At 36.1% G+C, this 20844-nt stretch overlaps 1 protein-coding gene across 2 annotated transcripts in view; it reads left to right on the top strand.

Annotated features, from left to right (window-relative positions):
- The window catches only part of LOC111160930 (SH3 domain binding glutamate rich protein like), a 104932-nt gene that overhangs the window by 73726 nt on the left and 10362 nt on the right, over positions 1 to 20844 (top strand). For both annotated transcript variants that reach the window (XM_022524329.1, XM_022524328.1), the window contains one exon: positions 19499 to 19684. In XM_022524329.1, coding sequence (XP_022380037.1) covers positions 19499 to 19684 — 186 coding nt within the window. The remainder of the gene's footprint in view (positions 1 to 19498; positions 19685 to 20844) is intronic.

The following is a 20844-nucleotide window of genomic DNA, read 5'->3' as shown; positions in this document are numbered from 1 at the left end:
TAAAACCTTTAAAACAATCAATGGGTTTTCTCACTCTTACTTTAGGCCAAGGTTTGGAGTTAAGAATGATACAAAAAAATTGACCCATATTTACGCTCAAAGAACCATCATTAAGTTGAAAGTGCAATTTAGTATGAGATAACAAACATGGTGGTGCACCATGGTGATGCATGGTGGTGCATTATCCATTATACTTAGTGTTTAAGTGGTGTTTTCACTCTGACAGATGTTGAGCAAGTGTGTGCTTTGAAGGAAGTTTCTAATTCATTTGAACATTAGTTTCTTTATCTATGAGTCTGGAATGAAAATAATAGTAGCTGCCTTAGCTGCCTCCAGCTGTTATGGAAACTAAAGATAAGTATGTGGGGGAAAAAAGATAAGCACATAAAGGACTTAGTATAATGCCTGGTCCATAAAAAAAAATCCTTAATAAATAATAATTACTAAATTAAACTTCAGAGTTAGATTACATTTTGTGCAATGCAGACAGGGACCTGGTACATATAAAATTGTGCAGCACATTATTAGCATACCCTAACTTGGAGTCTGTGTTCTTTTGTTTCTCCTAATTACCCCAGCCCTAATCCACCCACTACCATGTAGCAGAAAGAGGCCAGACTTTGATTAAAGGCCTAGATTCCATTGCTTAAATTATCTGCTAGTATGGAATTTATAATCCTATAATTATAATTTATAAATTCCTTGAGACTATAAATAATATCTATTTTATTTTATTTTTACTTATATCAGGGTAAGAACAATGGCCTGGAGGCCCAGTGTTTACTTAGAAACTATATTATTTTTATAATATTCTAATTTGATTGTAGCTCACATACAATGTTACATTATTTTCAGGTGTAAAACTTAGTGGTTCAACTTCTCTATACATTATGCTATGCTTAGCACAAGTGTAGCTACCCTTCTTGATTGAATGGTAGCCTCTAATATTACCTAGGCAGGAGTCCAGCACTAATCCTTTTCTAGCAGCAAAGGATCCTAGAGTTTGAATTGAGTAGTCTAGTCACTTTTTTTTTCATAATGATGTGAGATTGATTAAATTGTGTGCACATTTGGATGATAATGGAACCAAAATTATAGTCTGGTAAGTAGAATTTAGCATTAAATTATATAGTGAGAACACATCAAAAGGTGTTATTGCTCTTTGTAAGAGATTGCCAATCTTACATAATTAAAAAAAATCTATATAAGATAATCATGAAGCTGGGTAGGGAAGTATCATTGAACAAACTTAAGCTTTGGAGATAGAGATAACTAGGTTTAAATGTCAGCCCTGCCACTCACTAACTTTGTAACTTTGGGTAAATTTACTTAACCTTTTTTAGCTTCACTATTCTGATCTGTAAAGTGGAGGTAATAATATTCACCTTATAGAGCTATTATAAATATTAAATGAAATAGCATCTATAAAACACTTACCTTGCCAACTGTCACTTAATTGGCGTTCTATGAATTGTAGTTGTGATTGATTGATATAAATAATAAAGACAATATCTGTCTCCCAGTTTTGTTTGAATGCAACCACGACTTGAAATTCCTGTGAATTTGGGAATATTTAATGATCACCTTCTAATACCTCAAAATGTCCCTCTATGGTAGATGAAACCATAGTTTCTGTGAGCCCACATACTCTAAATCTTGTGAAGCTTATGAGCTTCAATCCTTCTGATTCTGGGGAAAAAATACAGACAGAAAAAAAGTGCTAAATAATAAACAGCTGGATCAATGAGGTTCTTCAGAACTGATTATTTAATTTAGTCAAGAAAAGCCTTTTTAGCCTAGAAAATAAATGTGACTGTTCTTTCCTTACTGTGACTATCTTAAGAAATAGCTATTTCTGAGAAACTACCTTAAATATCTACTCTTTCTTCTTTTCACACTAGGGTCTATTTTTTCTTTTAATTTAATTTCAGTGTAACAGAATTCATTGTTTATGCACCACACACAGTGCTCCATGCAATATGTGCCCTCCATAATACCCACCACCAGGCTCCCCCAACCTCTCACCCCCCACCCCTTCAAAACCCTCAGATGAACTACTTGGGCCTTAGTATCTGTGTAGACATGAGGTGGTAAAAGTAAAACTAGGGGCTCAGTGGGTTAAAGCCTCTGCTTTCGGCTCAGGTCATGATCCCAGAGTCCTGGGATTGAGCCCCGCATCGGGCTCTCTACTCCGCAGGGAGCCTTCTTCCTTCTCTCTCAGTGTTAACAGTGGTAACATGGCACTTGTCCAGTGTCAAACAAACTAAGTGGTAATTCAGATTTGATTCTCCTTTTGGATTTATTTTGTAAGTAGATCGGCATATTTAAATGTTATTTGTTCACTCCTCCTTCACTTCACTGTTAAATCTTTAGGTACAGGCTAGACAAATAGAGGCTTATTATTTTCCTACGAAGAGGAGTGATCCTTCTTAAGGAAGCATTTAAAATTAGCAGAACCAATTGGAGTAAATATATGTATCTAAATTCTGCTTTGCAAAAGTTGACTGGATCACAAATTTTAACCTCTTTAAAAAAGACAAAATACACACCCACACAATGGTTTATTCATTTGTAGAGTTTAATTATGGATAAACATTTAGTCATAGAAATTGTGAAGTATCCATTTAGAAACTTTCCAAGTTTATTGTTCTAGTGCAATATGTTATAACATTTGTGTGCTTAGTTTTCACTGCAGGCCAGTTTATTAAACTTTATTTAAAGTACAGTATCTTTTCATTAAAATTATAGATTTCATGCAGTATAGACAGATGTAGTATACAGTATTTGTGCTATTATTAAGGTTAATCTAAGTGACATCAATAATAGCTGTAGGCACTTGCTCTCTCTTCTGAGGTCCTTGCACTCATTGGCTTTGTCATTCACTTGGCACCTCTCACCACATTGTATATTTGGTTGTCATAGCTTCATATTGAAGTACCATGTTGTATAATATTTTCCATTAGATTATAATCTTGTAACGGAATCTGCTATCTTTCTTTAGATATTTTAGAGGACTTAATGAAGTTGGAAATAAATTTGATATGTAAATTTAAACTCACATATATTATTAAATTAGGGGGGAAATGTACATATCCTGATGATTCAAAGCTGAACATTTGACAGGGCAAAACCTACTTAGTGTTATTATGGCCCATCCTGTTCAACCTTATAGAGATGTAAACACTCTGGGAAGCATGTATAGTTATTGTCAGGTAGTTCCAGAGGATGGGAAAAATATTTTGGGCCTGCAGCTGATGGTTGAAGGATAAAGATATCAATTAATATATGCTATAATACCCAGTGATACTAGGTCTAACCACCATCTTAACTCAGCACAGTATACATTGTTCTTAGCATAGCATTCAATAAGGAGGGAAAGACTTCAAAGATTAATCTTACATGTTCTGTGCCTTTTGTCTTTCACGCAGACATAACAAATGACACTTGCTCAGGGCCATGTGTAGTGCTTAGCATGTGACCTATAACATTAACTCTTCATTTATCTAAAAGTATCTGTCGGGGTGCCTGGTTGGCTCCATTGGTTAAGTGTCTGACTCTTGATTTCAGCTCAGGTCATGATCTCAGGGTCCTGGGATTGAGTTCCATGTTTGGCTTTGTGCTCAGTGGGGGGTCTACTTGAGATTCTCTCTCTCTTCCTATAACCCTCCCGGCACTCATGCTCTCACTTGCACACACTCTTTCTCTTTAAAATAAAGTAAATAAAACTTATTTGTAAATATGCACATGATTGGCAAATTACTTGACACACTTCACATTAACTGAACACCCATTGTTTTCAATAGATTTAAAACCACTGATTTAATTGAATTTTCCATTAAATGCATTAGTCTACTAGATACTCCTGATTATTTACTGATTTTTACATTGATTTTCCTCAAAATTCATAAAAGTCTATATGTTATACTTAAGAATAAAAATTTGACCTTATTAGCTAATAAGGAAATAGGATTCCTGTTATTAAAAGTATCTTGTAAATTTTTTTGGATTGTAATGCATCTTTAAAGAAGAGAATTATTTTTCCTGAGGTTATGTGATGAGAGAGAAAATTGTTTACTCACAATCACAAGCAAGTTAGAAGGACAAAATACAACCTTTGTGTATGTATGCACGTATATGTATGTATGCATGTATTAATATGTGGGGTACAAATCCAGAGGGGTTTTGACCATAGAGTTTTGTTGTTGTTGTTTTTTTCTTTGTTTTTCTTTTTGTTTTGCATTATTATATCTTTTGGGATAACTGCTCCTGTTGATTTTGTATTTCTTATGCCTCTGCCCCATGTAACTTTTCAGTGTGACTCCATTGAGTAATTTATTGATTGAGCCCTGCAGCTCAGAAATGTTAAGTAATAGTTTTAAGTTTGGGCAAATTACCATAGATGTGTGAATTAAAGTTAAAAAAAAAAAATCAGTGGTGGGGCGCCTGGGTGGCTCAGTGGGTTAAAGCCTCTGCCTTCGGCTCAGGTCATGATCTCAGGGTCCTGGGATCGAGCCCCACATTGGGCTCTCTGCTCAGCAGGGAGCCTGCTTCCTCCTCTCTCTCTGCCTGCCTCTCTGCCTACTAGTAATCTCTGTCTGTCAAATAAATGAATAAAATCTTTAAAAAAAAATCAGTGGTGATCAGATGAATGGATAAAGAAGATGTGGTATATATACACAATGGAATACTATGCAGCCATCAAAAGAAATGAAATCTTGCCATTTGCGACAACATGGATGGAACTAGAGGGTATCATGCTTAGCGAAATAAGTCAATTGGAGAAAGACAACTATCATATGGTCTCCCTGATATGAGGAAGTGGAGATGCAACATGGGGGGGTTAAGGGGGTAGGAGAAGAATAAATGAAACAAGATGGGATTGGGAGGGAGACAAACCATAAGTGACTCTTAATCTCACAAAACAAACTGAGGGTTTCTGGGGGAGGGGGGTTGGGAGAGGGGAGTGGGGTTATGGACGTTGGGGAGAATATGTGCTATGGTGAGTGCTGTGAAGTGTGTAAACCTGGTGATTCACAGATCTGTGGCCCTGGGGATAAAAATATATTATATGTTTATAAAAAATAAAAAGAATCAGTGGTGAAAAAACCTAACTAAAAATATTAATTTTACGATCTTAAAGCTCTCTCCTAGGTATGATTAGGAGACAAAATAAGTGTATTATCTCTACCTGGTAATCTAAAGAACTAACACAGAAATCAAATGTAGACTTTGTATTTTTTTTTAAGATTTTATTTATTTATCTGACAGAGAGAGACAGACCAAGAGAGGGGACACAAGCAGGGGAAGTGGGAGAGAGAGAAGCAGGCTTCCTGCTGAGCTGGGAGACCGATGTGGGGCTCAATCCCATGACCCTGGGATTAGGACCTGAGCTAAAGGCAGACATTTAATGAATGAGCCACCCAGGCGCCCCTAAACTTAGTTTTTTAATGGATTAATCTATAACCCCCCAAATATTGTTAAAGCATCAGGTACAAATGCTGTTTGTTTGTTTGTTTGTTTGTTTCTTATTAGTTTTATCAGTTTTATATTTCATCAGTGTTGGAAAAGGAAAAAAAAGAAAAAAAAAACAAGAAAGAGTTTGAGGACAGAAAATATGATTGAAACATGACCATACTTGTTCCGTTGTCACAGGGTGGGAAGATAGGGGTTTCAAATCTTCTATGAAAGAAGTAGCACAAACACATGAAACATAACCTTAACAGCACATGTTAGTGGCTCATGAGTGGTACAGGTATATTCCAAACCTCATATACAGGCAGGTTTAGCTCATAAATTCTTATCCAGTTTCTGTTCTAAACAATGAAAATTGAATGTAGAGTAACTCTGACTTGTAACATGGTCAAGGAAAGATTCATTTCTGTTTGTTTTAGGATGCTTATTAGAACAGAAAGTATAAAGGGAAAGGAATCAAATTATATCACCAAAGAAAACCATCAAACAATGAAAGAGACCAAGACAAGAAAGGATAAGAGAAAATGGTAGAAACAACCACAAAACAAGTAACAAAATGATAATAAATACATATCTATCAATGATTACTTTGAATGTAAGTGGGATAAACACTCCAATCAAAAGACATAGGATGAGAGAATGAAAAAAAAAAAAGACCCATCAAAAACAAAATAAGATCCACCTATATGCTGCCTATAATAGACTTGTTTCAGACCTAAAGACACTTGCAGATTGAAAGTGAGACGATGGAGAAACATCTATCATTCAAATGGATGTCAAAAGAAAGCCAGGGCAAACAGACTTTAAAAGACTGTAACAAGAGACAAAGAAAGATACTATAAAGGGGATAATTCAACAAGAAGATGTAACAATTGTAAATATGTATGCATCCAATATGGAAGCACCCAAATACAACAGTGAATAACAGGGGTGCCTGGGTGGCTCAGTGGGTTAAAGCCTCTGCCTTCAGCTCAGGTCATGATCTCAGGGTCCTGGGATCGAGCCCCACATTGGGCTCTCTGCTCAGCGGGGAGCCTGCTTCCTCCTCTCTCTCTGCCTGCCTCTCTACCTACCTGTGATCTCTATCTGTCAAATAAATAAATAAAATCTTTGAAAAAAAAACAGTGAATAACAAACAGAAAGAAGATAATCAAAGCGATACAATATAGTAGGGGAATTTAACACCCCATTTACATAAATGGGTAAATCAACCAAACAGAAAATCAACAAGGAAACAGTGGCTTTGTATGACACACTGGACTAGATGGATTTAACAGATATATTCAGAACATGGCATTCTAAAAGAGCAGAATACACATTCTATTCAAGTGCACATGGAACATTCTCTAGAATACAGATAATAATAGACTACAGATTAGCCATAAATCAGGTCTCAAAAAATTAAAAAAAAGATTGAAATCATACCATGCACCTTTTTTTTTTTTAAGATTTTTTTTATTTATTTATTTGACAGAGAGAGATCACAAGTAGACAGAGAGGCAGGCAGAGAGAGAGAGAGAGGGAAGCAGGCTCCCCGCTGAGCAGAGAGCCCGATGCGGGACTCGATCCCAGGACCCTGAGATCATGACCTGAGCCGAAGGCAGCGGCCCAACCCACTGAGCCACCCAGGCGCCCACCATGCACCTTTTGACCACAAAACTAAGAAACTAGAAATCAATCACAAGGAAAATCTGAAAAGACCGCAAATTCATGGATGTTAAATAAAATGCTATTAAACAATGAATGTGTCAACCCAGAAATCAAAGAAGAATTTAAAAAAATTAGGGGCGTCTGGGTGACTCAGTGGGTTAAGCCTCTGCTTTTGGCTCAGGTCATGATCTCAGGGTCCTGGGATCGAGCCCCGTGTCAGGCTCTCTGCTCAGTGGAGAGCCTGCTTCCCCCTCTCTCTCTGCCTGCCTCTCTGCCTACTTGTGATCTCTCTCTCTGTCAAATAAATAAATAATATATTTTAAAAAACTATGTAAACAAATGAAATTGAAAATAAACATAATAATCCAAACCATTGTGATGCAGCAAAGATTTATACCAATAAAAGTTTACCTCAAGAAGCAAGAAAAATCTCAAACAACCTAACCTTACACCTAAAGGAGCTAGAAAAAGAAGAAAAAAATGAAACCTAAAACCAGGGTGCCTTGGTGGCTCAGTCAGTTAAGCGTCTGCCTTCAGCTCACATCCTGGGATCAAATCCTGCATCAAGCTCCTACTCAATGATGATTCTACTTCTCCTTTTGCCCCTCCCCCAACTTGTGCATGCTCTCTCTCGTAAAAATAAATAAATAAAATCTTAAAAAAAAAAAAAACCTAAAACCAGCAGATGGAAGGAAATAATAAATATTAGAACAGAAATAAATGATATGGAAAATAAAATGAAAAAATAAAACAATGGAAAAAATCAACAAAATCAGAAAGTGTTTTTTTTTTTTTGAAAAAACAACAAAATTGATAAACCTCTGGCCAGACTAACCAAGAAAAAAGGAAAAAGGACTCAAATAAACAAAACCACAATTGAGAGAGGAGAAAAAACAACCCAAACCACATAAATACAAACAAATTTAAGAGAATATTATTTAAAAAAAGTCCGCTAACTGCACAAACTAGAAGACATGGATAAATTCCTAGAAACATATAAACTACCAAAACTGAAGCAGAAAGAAATAGAAAATTTGAACAGACTCATTATTAGCAAGGAAATTGAATTAGTAATCAAATAACTCCTGACAAACAAAAATCCAGGACCAGATGGATTAACAGGGAAATTCTACCAAATATTTAAAAAGTTAATACCTATTCTTCTCAAACTATTCCAAAAAACAGAAGAGGAAGGAAAACTTTCAAATGCCTTCTATGAGGCCAAAATTACCCTAATATCAAAACCAGATAAAGTTACCAAAAGAAAGAAAAGAAGAGAAAGAAAGAAAGGAAGGAAGGAAGGAAGGAAGGAAGGAAGGAAGGAAGGAAGAAAAAACTACAGGGCAATATCTCTGATGAACATAGAAGCAAAAAACATGAGCGAAATACTAACAGATTCCAACAATACATTTAAAAAATTATTTATCACAATCAATTGGGTATTTTTTCCTAGGATGCAATGGTGGTACAATATTCACCAATCAATCAATGTGATAAATCACTTCAATAAAAGAAAATATGAAATCCATATGATCATTTTAATAGATACATAAAAAGCATTTGTCAAAGTAAAACATGCATTCATGATAAAAGCCCTTAACAGACTAGGTTTAGAGGGAACATACCTCAACATACTAAAGTCCATATATGAAAAATCCTCGGTGAACATCATACTCAATGGTGAAAAACTAAGAACTTTTCCTCTAAGATCAGGAACAGGACAAGGAAGTTCACTCTCACCACTTTTATTCAACATAGAACTGGAAGTCCAAGCAACAAAAGATAACAAAAAGAAATAAAAGCAATCCAAATTGGCAAGGAAGATGCAAAACTTTCCACTCTTTTCAGATGCCTACTATATATAGAAAACCCTAAAGACTCCACCAAAATGATATTAGATTTCCTAAATCAATTCAATAGTCACAAGTTACAATATCAACATACAAAAATCTGTTCTATTTCTCTACACTAATAATAAAACAGCAGAAAGAGAAATTAAGGAATCAATCCCAATTACAATTGCACCAAAAATCTATAAAATACCTAGGAATAAACCTAAGCAAAGAGGTGAAAAACCTGTTTTCTGAAAACTATAAAACATTGGTGAAAGTAATTGAAGAAGACACAAGGAAATGGAAAGACAATCCATGCTTATGGATTAGAAGACCAAATATTGGGGCGCCTGGGTGGCTCAGTGGGTTAAAGCCTCTGCCTTTGGCTCAGGTCATGATCCCAGGGTCCTGGGATCGAGCCCCACATCGGGCTCTCTGCTCAGCAGCGGGCCTGCTTCCTCCTCGCTCTCTGCCTGCCTCTCTGCCTACTTGTGCTTTCTGTCTGTCAAATAAATAAATAAAATCTTTAAAAAAAAAGAAGATCAAATATTGTGAAAATGTCTATACTACCCAAAGCAACCTACACATTTAATACAATCTATCAAAATGCCAACAACATTTTTCTCAGAGCTAGAAAAAAATAATCCAAAACTTGTATGGAACCACAAAAGATCTTGAATAGCCAATGCAATCTTGAAAAAGAAATGCAAAGTTGGAGGCATCACAATTCTGGGCTTCAAGTTATGTTAACAAAAGTGTAGTGATCATAACAGTAGGGGACCACCATAGAAATAGATATGTAGATCCATGGAACAGAATAGAAAATCCAAAAGTAAACCCACAATTATATCAGAAATTATTTTTTGACAAAGTAGCAAAAAAGATCTCACGGGATAGAGTCTCCTCAACAGTGTGATGAAAACTTGTCAGCTACATGTAAAATAGTGAAACTGGACCACTTTCTTATACCACACACAATAATAAATTCAAAATGAATTAAAGACCTAAATGTGAGAGCTGAAACCATAAAAATCCTAAAAGAGAGCACAGGCTACTGTATTTGACCTCAGACATAGCAACATTTTTCTGGATATATATCCTGAGGTAAGGGAAACAAAGGCAAAAATAGACTATTGGGACCACATCAAAATAAAAAGCTTCTATGCAGTGAAGAAAACAATCAAGAAAACTAAAAGACATCCTACTAAATGGGAGCAGATATTTACAAATGGCATATCTGATAAAGGGTTAGTGTCTAAAATATATTAAAAAAAAAAAACTAATGCAACTCAATAGTCCCCCCAAAACAAATAAAGTAAAACATGGGCAGAAGACATGAACAGACATTTCTCCAAAGAAGACATATAGATGGAGGATGATGGAAGAGTAGGAGGACCCCGGACTTGCACTGTTTCTTTGAACACAGCTAGATGAGTATAAAATCATTTTGAACACACAAAAAATCAATCTGGGGACAGAGAGAGCAATACTGCAAAGCTGGAGGTAGAAAAGTAGCCAGCCACATCATGGAAGTTAGGAGCTGCAGAGAGTTGATTTGGGAGAGAAAAAAACTGAAGGTTTTGCAAAGGGGAGAAAGCGCTGATCACAGAGAGAGGAGATGGTGGGGGGGGGGCGGGGGGAGGCAGGAGAGAGACAGAAAGATTGAAGGCATATACAGGGGATTACACAGGAAGAACTTTTCCCCAAAACCATTGATTGGGAAATAAGAGGGGCTGACCACTGCAAGTTTTTATGAGCTGCAAAATGCAAAGTCTGAAAATTTGGAGGTTTGTGCCATTGCCAGGGTGGCCCCAAGGAGGCTTGGCAGTGCTCCATTGGGGAAGGAGGGCAGAGATCCAGGAGTGGGCAACATCATCTGAGGATCCCCTTGGCTGCCTGGGGAGAAATCTTTCCCCTGCATTTGGGAGAAGTAGCACAGCCTCTCCATGGGCAAAAGATCCAGCAGACACCAACATGTAGCTCTATTCACTGACGAAGGAACAGAGAGACCATCTGAGGACAGCAAACCTTGGTGGTGGGTTCTGACTATGCTTTACCATAAACTCCAAACTGCTGCATGGTTATGTGACCAATTTCCAGGACAAACCAGACTCAGTGCTGCAATGCCCTCCCCCAGAGCAGTGCCAGTTGGTACCCTGCAGTTCTCCAAAATTTGGAGTTTTGAAACCCACCTGTGTGCCTGAGATGAAAAAAAAGGAGTACCACGTGGCCTGACAGACAGATAGGTTGGATGTAGGCAGGGAGAACCAAGAATCTGATGAAGCCAGGGATACAAATGGAGTGATTCTTTGCTCTTCTGTGAGGACTTCCTGAAAAGTGATGGGCAGTGCTTTCCCACTCTGAGGAGAGAGAGTGGGATAACATCATATTCCCATCCCCACCATCACCACTGACCCACCTCAGTGGACAAAACAGCGCCACCCAGTGGAAGCTGCTGTCCCTTACACTAAGCCCCACCCTCGTGTGTCTCACAGGTGCTCTCTAACTAGGGCAAGTCCACCTGAGAATCAGCATAGCAGGCTCCTCCCCCAGAAGACGCTCACAAACCACTCACACACAAGTCTACTGATTATAGAGGGCTGCAAAGCTTCAACTCTAGGGAAAATAGGATCTAGCTTCTTTTAATAAGCAGACCAAAACAGCAGACCCAGGATTTGTCTTTTTTAAATTATTTATTTATTTATTTATTTACTTACTTACTTATTTATTTTTACCTCTTCTTAGTATAACCATAACTCTTAAGAGGAGGAACACAACAAGCTTTCCAATAATCACAGAATAAACGGTGATCCCGACAAAATGACAAGATGAAAAATTCGCCCCAAAGAAGAGCAGGAGAAAGTCTCAGCTGGGATTTAATCAATACAGGTACAAGAAGTCTGAATCAGATTTTAAAACAATAATCATCAGGAAATCAGTGGGGCTTGAGAAAAGCATAGAAGACCTAGAAAATCCCTTTCTACAGACATAAAAGAATTAAGGACTAGTCAGGCTGAAATTAAAAAAAAAAAATTTGCTATAACTGAGATGCAAAACAGAATGGATGCAATGACAATGAGAATAGATGAAGCAAAGGAACAAATCAGTGATAAAGAAGATAAAAATTATGGAAAATAATGAAGCTAAAAACAAGAACAAAAGAATGATATTGGATCATGAATATAGACTAAAGGAATTCAGTGACTCCTTAAAGTGTAATAATGACATTCATATTATAGGAGTCTTAGAAAAAGAAGACTAAGAAAAGGAGCAGAAGGTTTGTTTTAGTAAATTATAGCTAAAATGTTCCCTAGTCTAGAGAAAGATACAGACCTCAAATCCAAGAACCATAGAGAACTCCCAACAAATTCAATAAAAAATGGTTGTCACCAAGAAATAGCATAGTCAAAATCACAAAACACACAGACAAGGAAAGAACCCTGAAAACATCAAGGAAAAAAGTCCTTAACCTCAAGGAAGGCAAATAAATTTAACAGCATATCTGTCCCCAGAAATTTGGCAGGCCAGAAGAGAATGGCATGATACATTCTACATGCTGAATGGGAAAAATATGCAACCAAGAATACTTTATCCAGCAAGGCTGTCCTTCAGAATAGGAAAAATAAAGAGTTTCCCAAACAAACAAAAAACTAAAGGAGTTCATGACTACTAAACCAACCTTGCAAGAAATTTTGAAGGAGACTCTATGAACGGTGAAAAAAGACCATAGGCAACAAAGACTAGAAAGGAACAGAGAATACCAACAGAAACACCAACTTTACAGATAACGCAATGACACTAAATTCATATATATCAATAATCACTCTGAATATAAGTAGACTAAATGTTCCCATCAAAACTCATAGTGTATAAGAATGGATTATTTTTAAAAGACCCATCTATATAGTGCTTACAAGAGATTCATTTTAGACCTAAAGATGCCTGCAAATTGAAAGTGAGGGGATGAAGAATGATCAGTCATGCTAATGGATGCCAAAAGAAAGCTGAAGTACCCATACGTAAATCTAGACAGACCATATTTTAAAGCAAAGCCTGTAACTAGAGATGAAGAAGGGAACTATATCATAATAATAGCAACTATCCAACTAGATGATTTAACAACTGTAAATATGCCCCCAACTTGAGAGCACACAAAATATACATCGATTAATAATAAACATAAAAATACTCTTTGATAATAATGCAGTAATAGTAGGGAGACTTTAACATCCCACTTACATCAATAGATCAACTAAGCAAAGAATCATTAAGAAATAATGGATTTGCATGACAAACTAGACCAAATGAACTTTTTTCCTTTTTATTTATTTTGTAATTTTACTTTATTTTTTATTTAAATTCAATTAATTAACATATAGTGTATTATTACTTTTAGAAATAAAGTTTAGTCATTCATCAGTTGGATATAACACCCAGTACTCATTATATCAATTGCCCTCCTTAATGCTCATCACCCAGTTACCACATCCACCCACCCACCTCCTCTCCAGCAAACATGTTTGTTTCCTATAGTTAAGAGTCTCTTATGGTTTGTCTCCCTCATTGATTTTAGACCAGATAAACTTAACAGATATATTCAAAACATTTCATCCTAAAACAGGAAATTACACATTCTTTTCAATGGCACATGGAACATTCTCCAGAATAAATCACATAGTGGGTCCAGAAATCAACTCTCAACCATTACAAAAAGAGTAAGGCTTTACCATGCTTATTTTAAGACCACAACACAATGGAAATTGAAGTTAACCCCAAAAAGGGGGAAAAAAAAGAAAGAAAGAAATTGGAAAGACCCACAAATACATTGATATTAAAGAACATCCTACTAAAGAATGAATGGGTTAACCAGGAGCTTAAAGAATATTTTTTTTAAAAAATGGAAGTAAATGAAAATGAAAATATGATAGTCCAAATCAGTTGGGATACAGCAAAGGTGGTACTAAGAGGGAAGTATATTACATTACAGGCCTACCTCAAGAAGCAAACAAGTTTCAAAGATAAAACCTAACCTTACACCTACTAAAAGGATCTAGAAAAGGAACAGCAAATAAAGCGTAAAGCCAAAAGAAGAAGGGAAGTAATAAAGATCAGAGCAGAGATAATATAGAAACAAACAAAAAACAGTAGAAAAGATCAACTGAACTAAGAGTTGATTTTTTGAAAGAATTAACAAAATTGATAAACCCCTAGCCAGACTTACCAAAAAGAAAATAGGAAGGACCCAAATAAATAATATTGTGAGTGAAAGGGAGATATTACAACAAAAAACACATAAATACAAACAATTATAGGAGAATATTATGAAAAATTATATGCCAACAAACTGGGCAATCTGAAAGAAATGGACACAGTCCCTGCAAACCTGAAAACTACCAATACTGAAGCAGGAAGAAATAGAAAATCAGAACAGAGCCATAACCAGCAAAGAAATTAAATCTGTAATCAAAAATCTCCCAGCAAACAAAAGTCCAGGGTCAGATGGCTTCCCAGAGGAATTCTACAAGACGTTTAAAAAAGAATTAATAACTATTCTTCTCAAAATATTCCAAATAATAGAAATGGGAGGAAAACTTCCAAACTCATTCTATGAAGCCAGCATTACCTTGGTTCCAAACCCAAAGACCCCACTAAAAGGGAGAATGACAGAACAATACCCTGATGAACATGAATGAAAAAAAAAAATTCTTAACAAGATATGAGCAAATGGAATCTAACTGTATATGAAGAGAATTATCATATATCATAATCAAGTCAGATTTATTCCTGGGCTGCAAGGATGGTTCAATGTTTGTAAATCAATCAATGCAATACACCACATTAATAAAAGAAAGGATAAGAACCATATATGATCATCACAATAGATGCAGAAAAAGCGTTTGGCCACATACAGCATCCATTCTTGATAAAAACCCTCAAAAGAACAGTTATAGATGGAACATAACTCAATCATAAAGGCCATATGCAAAAGACCCACAGCTAATATCATACCCAATGGGGGAAAACTGGGAGGTTTTCCTCTATGGTCGGAAACAAGACAGGGATGTCTACTCTCACCATTACTATTCAACATAGTACTAGAAGTCTTAGCTTCAGCAATTAGACAATAAAAAGAAATACAAGGCATCCAAATCAGCAAGAATGAAGCCAAACTTTCAGTCTTTGCAGAAGACATGATATGCTCTATAGAAAACCCAAACAGTTCTACCAAAGACTTTCTAGAAAAGATACAGGAATTGTGTAATGTTACACATTTAAAAAAAAAGAAAATCAATGTACAGATCTCTGTTGCCATCTATACACCAACAATGAAGCAGCAGAAAAAGAAATTGATCCCATTTATAATTGGGTCAAAAACAATAAGATACCTAGGAATAAACCTAACCAGATAGATAAAAGATGTGTAATCTTAAAACTATAGAACACTTATGAAAGAAATTGAGAAAGACACAAAGAAATGGAAAAAAAATATTCCATGCTCATGGGTTGGGATAATATTGTTAAAATGTTTACTTTACCCAAAGCAACCTGCACATTTAATGCTATCCCTATCAGAGTACCAACAGCATTTCTAACAGAGCTAAAAAAAAAAAATCCTAATATTTGTATGGAACCACAAAAGACACCAAATAGTCAAAGCAATCCTGGAAAAGCAAAGCAAAGCTGGAGGAACCATTATTCTGAACTTTAAGCTATATTACAAAGTTGTAGTCTTCAAGGCATTATGACACCAGCACAAAAACAGACACATAAACCAATGGAACACTGTAGAAAACCAAGGAATGGATCCACAACTATATGGTCAACTAATCTTCAACAGAGCAGAAAAGAATACCCAATGGAAAGAAGACAGTCTCTTCAACAAATGGTGTTGGGAAAACTGGATAGTAACATGCAGAAGAATGAAACTGTACCACTTTCTTACACCAGGCACAAAAATAAATTCAAAATGGAAAAGCTTCTGCACATGAAAAGAGACAATAAAAAAAAAAAAAACTAAAAGACAACCCATGGAATGGGAGAAGATATTTGCAAACAATATATTAGATCAGAGGGTAGTATCTATAAAGAACTTAACAAACTCAACACCCCAAAAATTAAAAAAAAATCAGTTAATAACTGGACTGAAGACATGAACAGATATTTCTCCAAAGAAGAAATACAAATGGCTAACAGACATGAAAAAATGCTTAATATTGCTCTCATGATCAGAGAAATACAAATCAAAACCACAGTGAGATACTGTCTCATACTAAAATTAGTCAGAATTGCTAAAATTAACAACTTAGGAAGCAACAGATGTTGGCAAGTATGTGGAGAAAGGAGAACTGTCTTACACTGTTGGTGGGAAGGCAAACTGGGGCAGCCACTCTGTGAAACAGTTCCCTAAAAAGTAAAAAATAAAAAAAATGAATAAATAATTAAAAAATTAAAAAAAATAGAACTACCCTATGACCCAGCAATTGCACTATGTACTTATCCAAAGGATACAAAAATTCAAAGAGGCACATGCAACCCAATGTTTATAGCAGCACTATCTGCGATAGCCAAGAACTTGGAAAATGCCGAGATGTCCATCAACTGATCAATGCATAAAGAAGTGATACAGACACACACACAAACACACAGACACTATGGAATATTATTCTGCCATCAAAAAGAATGGAATCTTGCCATTTACAACAGCATGGATGGAACTAGAGTTTATTATGCTAAGTGAAATAAGTCAGTCAGAGAGGCAAATACTATATGATTTCACTCATATGTGGAATTTAAGAAACAAAACAGATAAATATAGGGAGAAGGAAGGAAAAGAAAATAAGATAAAGATGGGGAGGCAAAGCATAAGAGACCCTTAAATATGGGGAACAAACTGAGGGTTGCAGGAGAGGAAATAGGTGGGGGGATGGGGTAATTGGATAATGGACATTAAGTATGGCGCTTGAAGTAATGAGCACTGGATGTTATATGCAACTGATCAATCATTAAATTCTGCCCCTGAAACTAGTACTACACTATATGTGAACTAACTTGTATTCATTTTTTAAAGTATTTATTTATTTTGCTGAGAGAGTGTGAGAGAGAGAGTGCACAGTGAGGAGGGACAAAGGGAGAGAGAGAGTCTTAAACCAACTCTGTGCTGAGTGTGGAGCCTGATGCAGGGCTTGATCTCATGACCCTGAGATCATGACCTGAGCCGAAACCAAGAGTCAGATGCTTAATCAACTGTACCAACCAGGTGCCCCTGAACTAAATCAAATTTAAATAGAATATTGAAAGAAAAAAAATGGTAGACCTAAATGAGAGATAGGAAGCCATCAAAATCCTAGAGGAGAACAGTAACCTCTTTGACATTGGCCATAGCAACTTTTTACTAGACATGTTACTGGAGGCAAGGGAAACAAAAACAAAAATTAACTCTTGGGACTTCATCAAAATAAAAAGCTTCTACATGGTGAAGGAGACAATCAACAAAACTAAAAGCAGCTTACCAAATGGGAGAAGATATGTGCTAGTGACATATCTAATAAAGGGTTAGTATCCAAAAACCTATAAAGAACTTAGTAAGTTCAACATCCAAAAAACAAATCATCTATTTTAAAAATGGGCAGAAGACATAGATAGTCATTTTTCCAATGAAAACATCCAGATGGCAAAGAGATACATGAAATGATGCTCAACATCACTCATCATCAGGGAAATATAAATCAAAACCACAATGAGATACCACCTCACCCGTGTCACAGTGACTAAAATAAACAACCCAGGAAACAACATATTTTAGCGAGGATGCAGAGAAAGGGGGACCCTCTTTCACTCCTGGTGGAATGCAAACTGGTGCAGCTATTTTATAAACTTTATGGAAGTTTCGGGGCGCCTGGGTGGCTCAGAGGGTTAAGCCTCTGCCTTCGACTCAGGTCATGATCTCAGGGTCTTGGGATCGAGCCCCACATCAGGCTCTCCGCTCAGCAAGGAGCCTGCTTCCTCCTCTGTCTCTGCCTGCCTCTCTGCCTACTTGTGATCTCTGTCTGTCAAATAAATAAATAAAAAAAATCTAAAAAAAAATAGTCTGTTAAACTTTATGGAATTTTCTCAAAAAGTTAAAAATAGAAGTACCCTATGATCCAGCAATTGTTCTACTAGGTGTTTACCCAGAGGATACAAAAATACAGATTTCAAGGGGTACATGCACCTGATGTTTATATCAGCATTCTCAATAATAGCCGAAATATGGAGAAAGCCCTAGCGTCCATTAACTGATGAATGGATAAGGAAGATGTGGTGTGTGTGTGTATATATATAATGGAATATTACTCAGCCATCAAAAGGAATGAGATCCTGCCATTTGCAATGATTCAGCTGGATCAATCTAGTACCATGTTAAGAAAATAAGTCAGTCAGAAAAAGACAATTATGATTTCACTTATATGTGAAACTTAGGAAACAAAATGGATATATGGAAAGGGGGGGGGAAAGAGAGGGAAGCAAACCATAAAAGACTCTAAAGGACAGAGAACAAACTGAGGGTTGGTGAAGGGAGGTGGGTAGGGTATGGGCTAAATGGATGATGGGTATTAAGGATGGCGCTTGTTATAATAAACACTGGGTGTTATATGTTAAATGATGAATCAATGAATTCTACTCCTGAAACCAATATTACACTATATATTAACTAATATATTTATATATATTTAACTATATATTAATTAAAAATTGAAATAAAAGATATATAGATGGCCAATAGACACGTGAGAAAATGCTCCGCATTACTTATCATCAGAAAAATACAGTTTATTTTATTTTTTAAAAGATTTTATTTATTTGAGAGAGAGAGAGGGAGAGCGACACAGAAAGAGAGAGAAGAGTGTATGAGTAGGGGGAAGGGTTAGAGGGAGAAGGAGAAGCAGACTCCTTGCTATGCAGGGAGCCAGATGGCCTTGATCCCGGACCCTGAGATCATGACCAGAGCTAAAAACAGAGTTTTAACTGACCGAGTCACTCAGAAACTCTGAGAAATACAATTTAAAAATACATCGAGATATCATTTCACACCTATCAGATTGTCTAAAATGAAAAACACAAGAAACGAGTGTGGAGAAAAGGAAACTCTCTTGTAGCATTGGTAGGAATGCAAATATGTGCACCCCCTGCAGAAAACAGTGTGGAGTTTCCTCAAAATTTTATAAATAGAACTACCTTATGATCCGGTAATTGCACTACTGAGTACTTCAAAAATACACTAATTCAAAAAAAACACTAATTCAAATGGATACATGCACCCCATGTTTATTATACCATTATATACAATAGCCAAATTATGAAAGCAGCCCAAGTGCACAGTTAGATAAATGGATAAAAGTGTGATTCTATAAATAAATGAACATTACTCAGCTATAAAAAAGCAAAAAAAAAAAAAAACCTTCTTGACATTTGCAAGGACATGGATGATAACATAATAAAAAAAATTGAAAAATAAAAACAAAATCTGTATGTTCAACATAGTTTCTTTGTCCTTTGGGTTCTAGATTAAGAAGAAACAGCAAGATGTGCTTGGTTTTTTAGAAGCTAACAAAATAGGATTTGAAGAAAAAGACATTGCAGCCAATGAAGAGAATCGGAAGTGGATGAGAGAAAATGTACCTGAAAACAATCGACCAGCCACAGGATACCCTCTGCCACCTCAGATTTTCAATGAAAGCCAGTACCGTGGGGTAAGAAACCAATTTAAACTCTTGTTTTATCAAATGGATCACCTCAAATCCATCCTATCCCTTTCACCCCACCCCCAATTTTGCATAGAGCCATTTCTCCTGTTCATCTCTTCATCCATCCTAGGCTGCTGGGGTATTTCTACTAGGAAGCAAATGGATGAGTCATTCCCCCCAAAATGTCCTGTAAATGCATAAATACAGACCTTGAATATATAGTTACCTTTCCATTTCTTTTTTTTAATGATTTTATTTTTAAGCAATGTCTACAACCAACCTGTGGATTGAATTCATAACCCCAAGATCAAAAATTGCATGCTTTATCAACTAAGCCAACCAGGCAACCTGCCTTTCCATTTCTTCATCTTATTTCTATCTAGAGCAATCGTGTTGTTTCTGCTATGTCCATGAAGAAGCTTCTGAGAAGTCAGCTGCTTATTTGGATTAAAAATAACTTAAAAAGAGTAATATCTTACTTCCTACTTGAAGCCAGTAATACTTTTATTTTGGTATTGTTAATGAAGTTTTAGAAAATGTTATGTTAGGTAGTTAAACTCATTGAGGAAAAAGGGAAACAAAAATGGGCTTTTGCTTTGTGACTGGTGCTTTCAAGTATGCCATCTTTAGTCTTTATTTAAGCCATAGAGTAGTTTCCTTTAATCTTCTGTCACTGTATATTTAACATTTAACACTTTACATTCAACAGCTTATGGCCTTTCTGGGTCCCATGGCAAGTACAAGTATAAATAATTTTTTTTTTCTCTTAAGGAGCTGGTTGGAAGTGAGGTTTGGAAAAATCACACACACCTCAAACAGTTGGAGTGTGGTTATGAATCCATAGCTATGTGGTGAGACAATACAAAAAGCATTTGTAAGGCTTACAGGAATTTCCAGTAAAGAACTGTTTGCATTGCTATGTCCTCAGAATTAGCATGACTGGAGAATAAATGTATTAGAGCCAGCAATCCAAATATTCTAGTTTATAGGTTTCCATGGAAGTAAAAGGATACCTTTGGTGGGGATCTTTTTATGTGTGCCAATTCTGAAAATTAAGGGGAGGGAGCATGGGAAAAATGAGAATTTTATTGACACAAAATATTTTCTCTGTGAATTGAATTTTTTTTTAGTTCCAAGGAGGGTCCTGAAGATTTCATCTGTTGTTA

This window comes from Enhydra lutris, unplaced genomic scaffold, assembly GCF_002288905.1.
Source record: "Enhydra lutris kenyoni isolate GAN:26980312 unplaced genomic scaffold, ASM228890v2 scaffoldscaffold79, whole genome shotgun sequence".
Lineage (NCBI taxonomy): Eukaryota > Metazoa > Chordata > Mammalia > Carnivora > Mustelidae > Enhydra > Enhydra lutris.
Note: the sequence above shows the minus strand (reverse complement) of the source record. Positions and strands in the feature narration are given on the sequence as shown.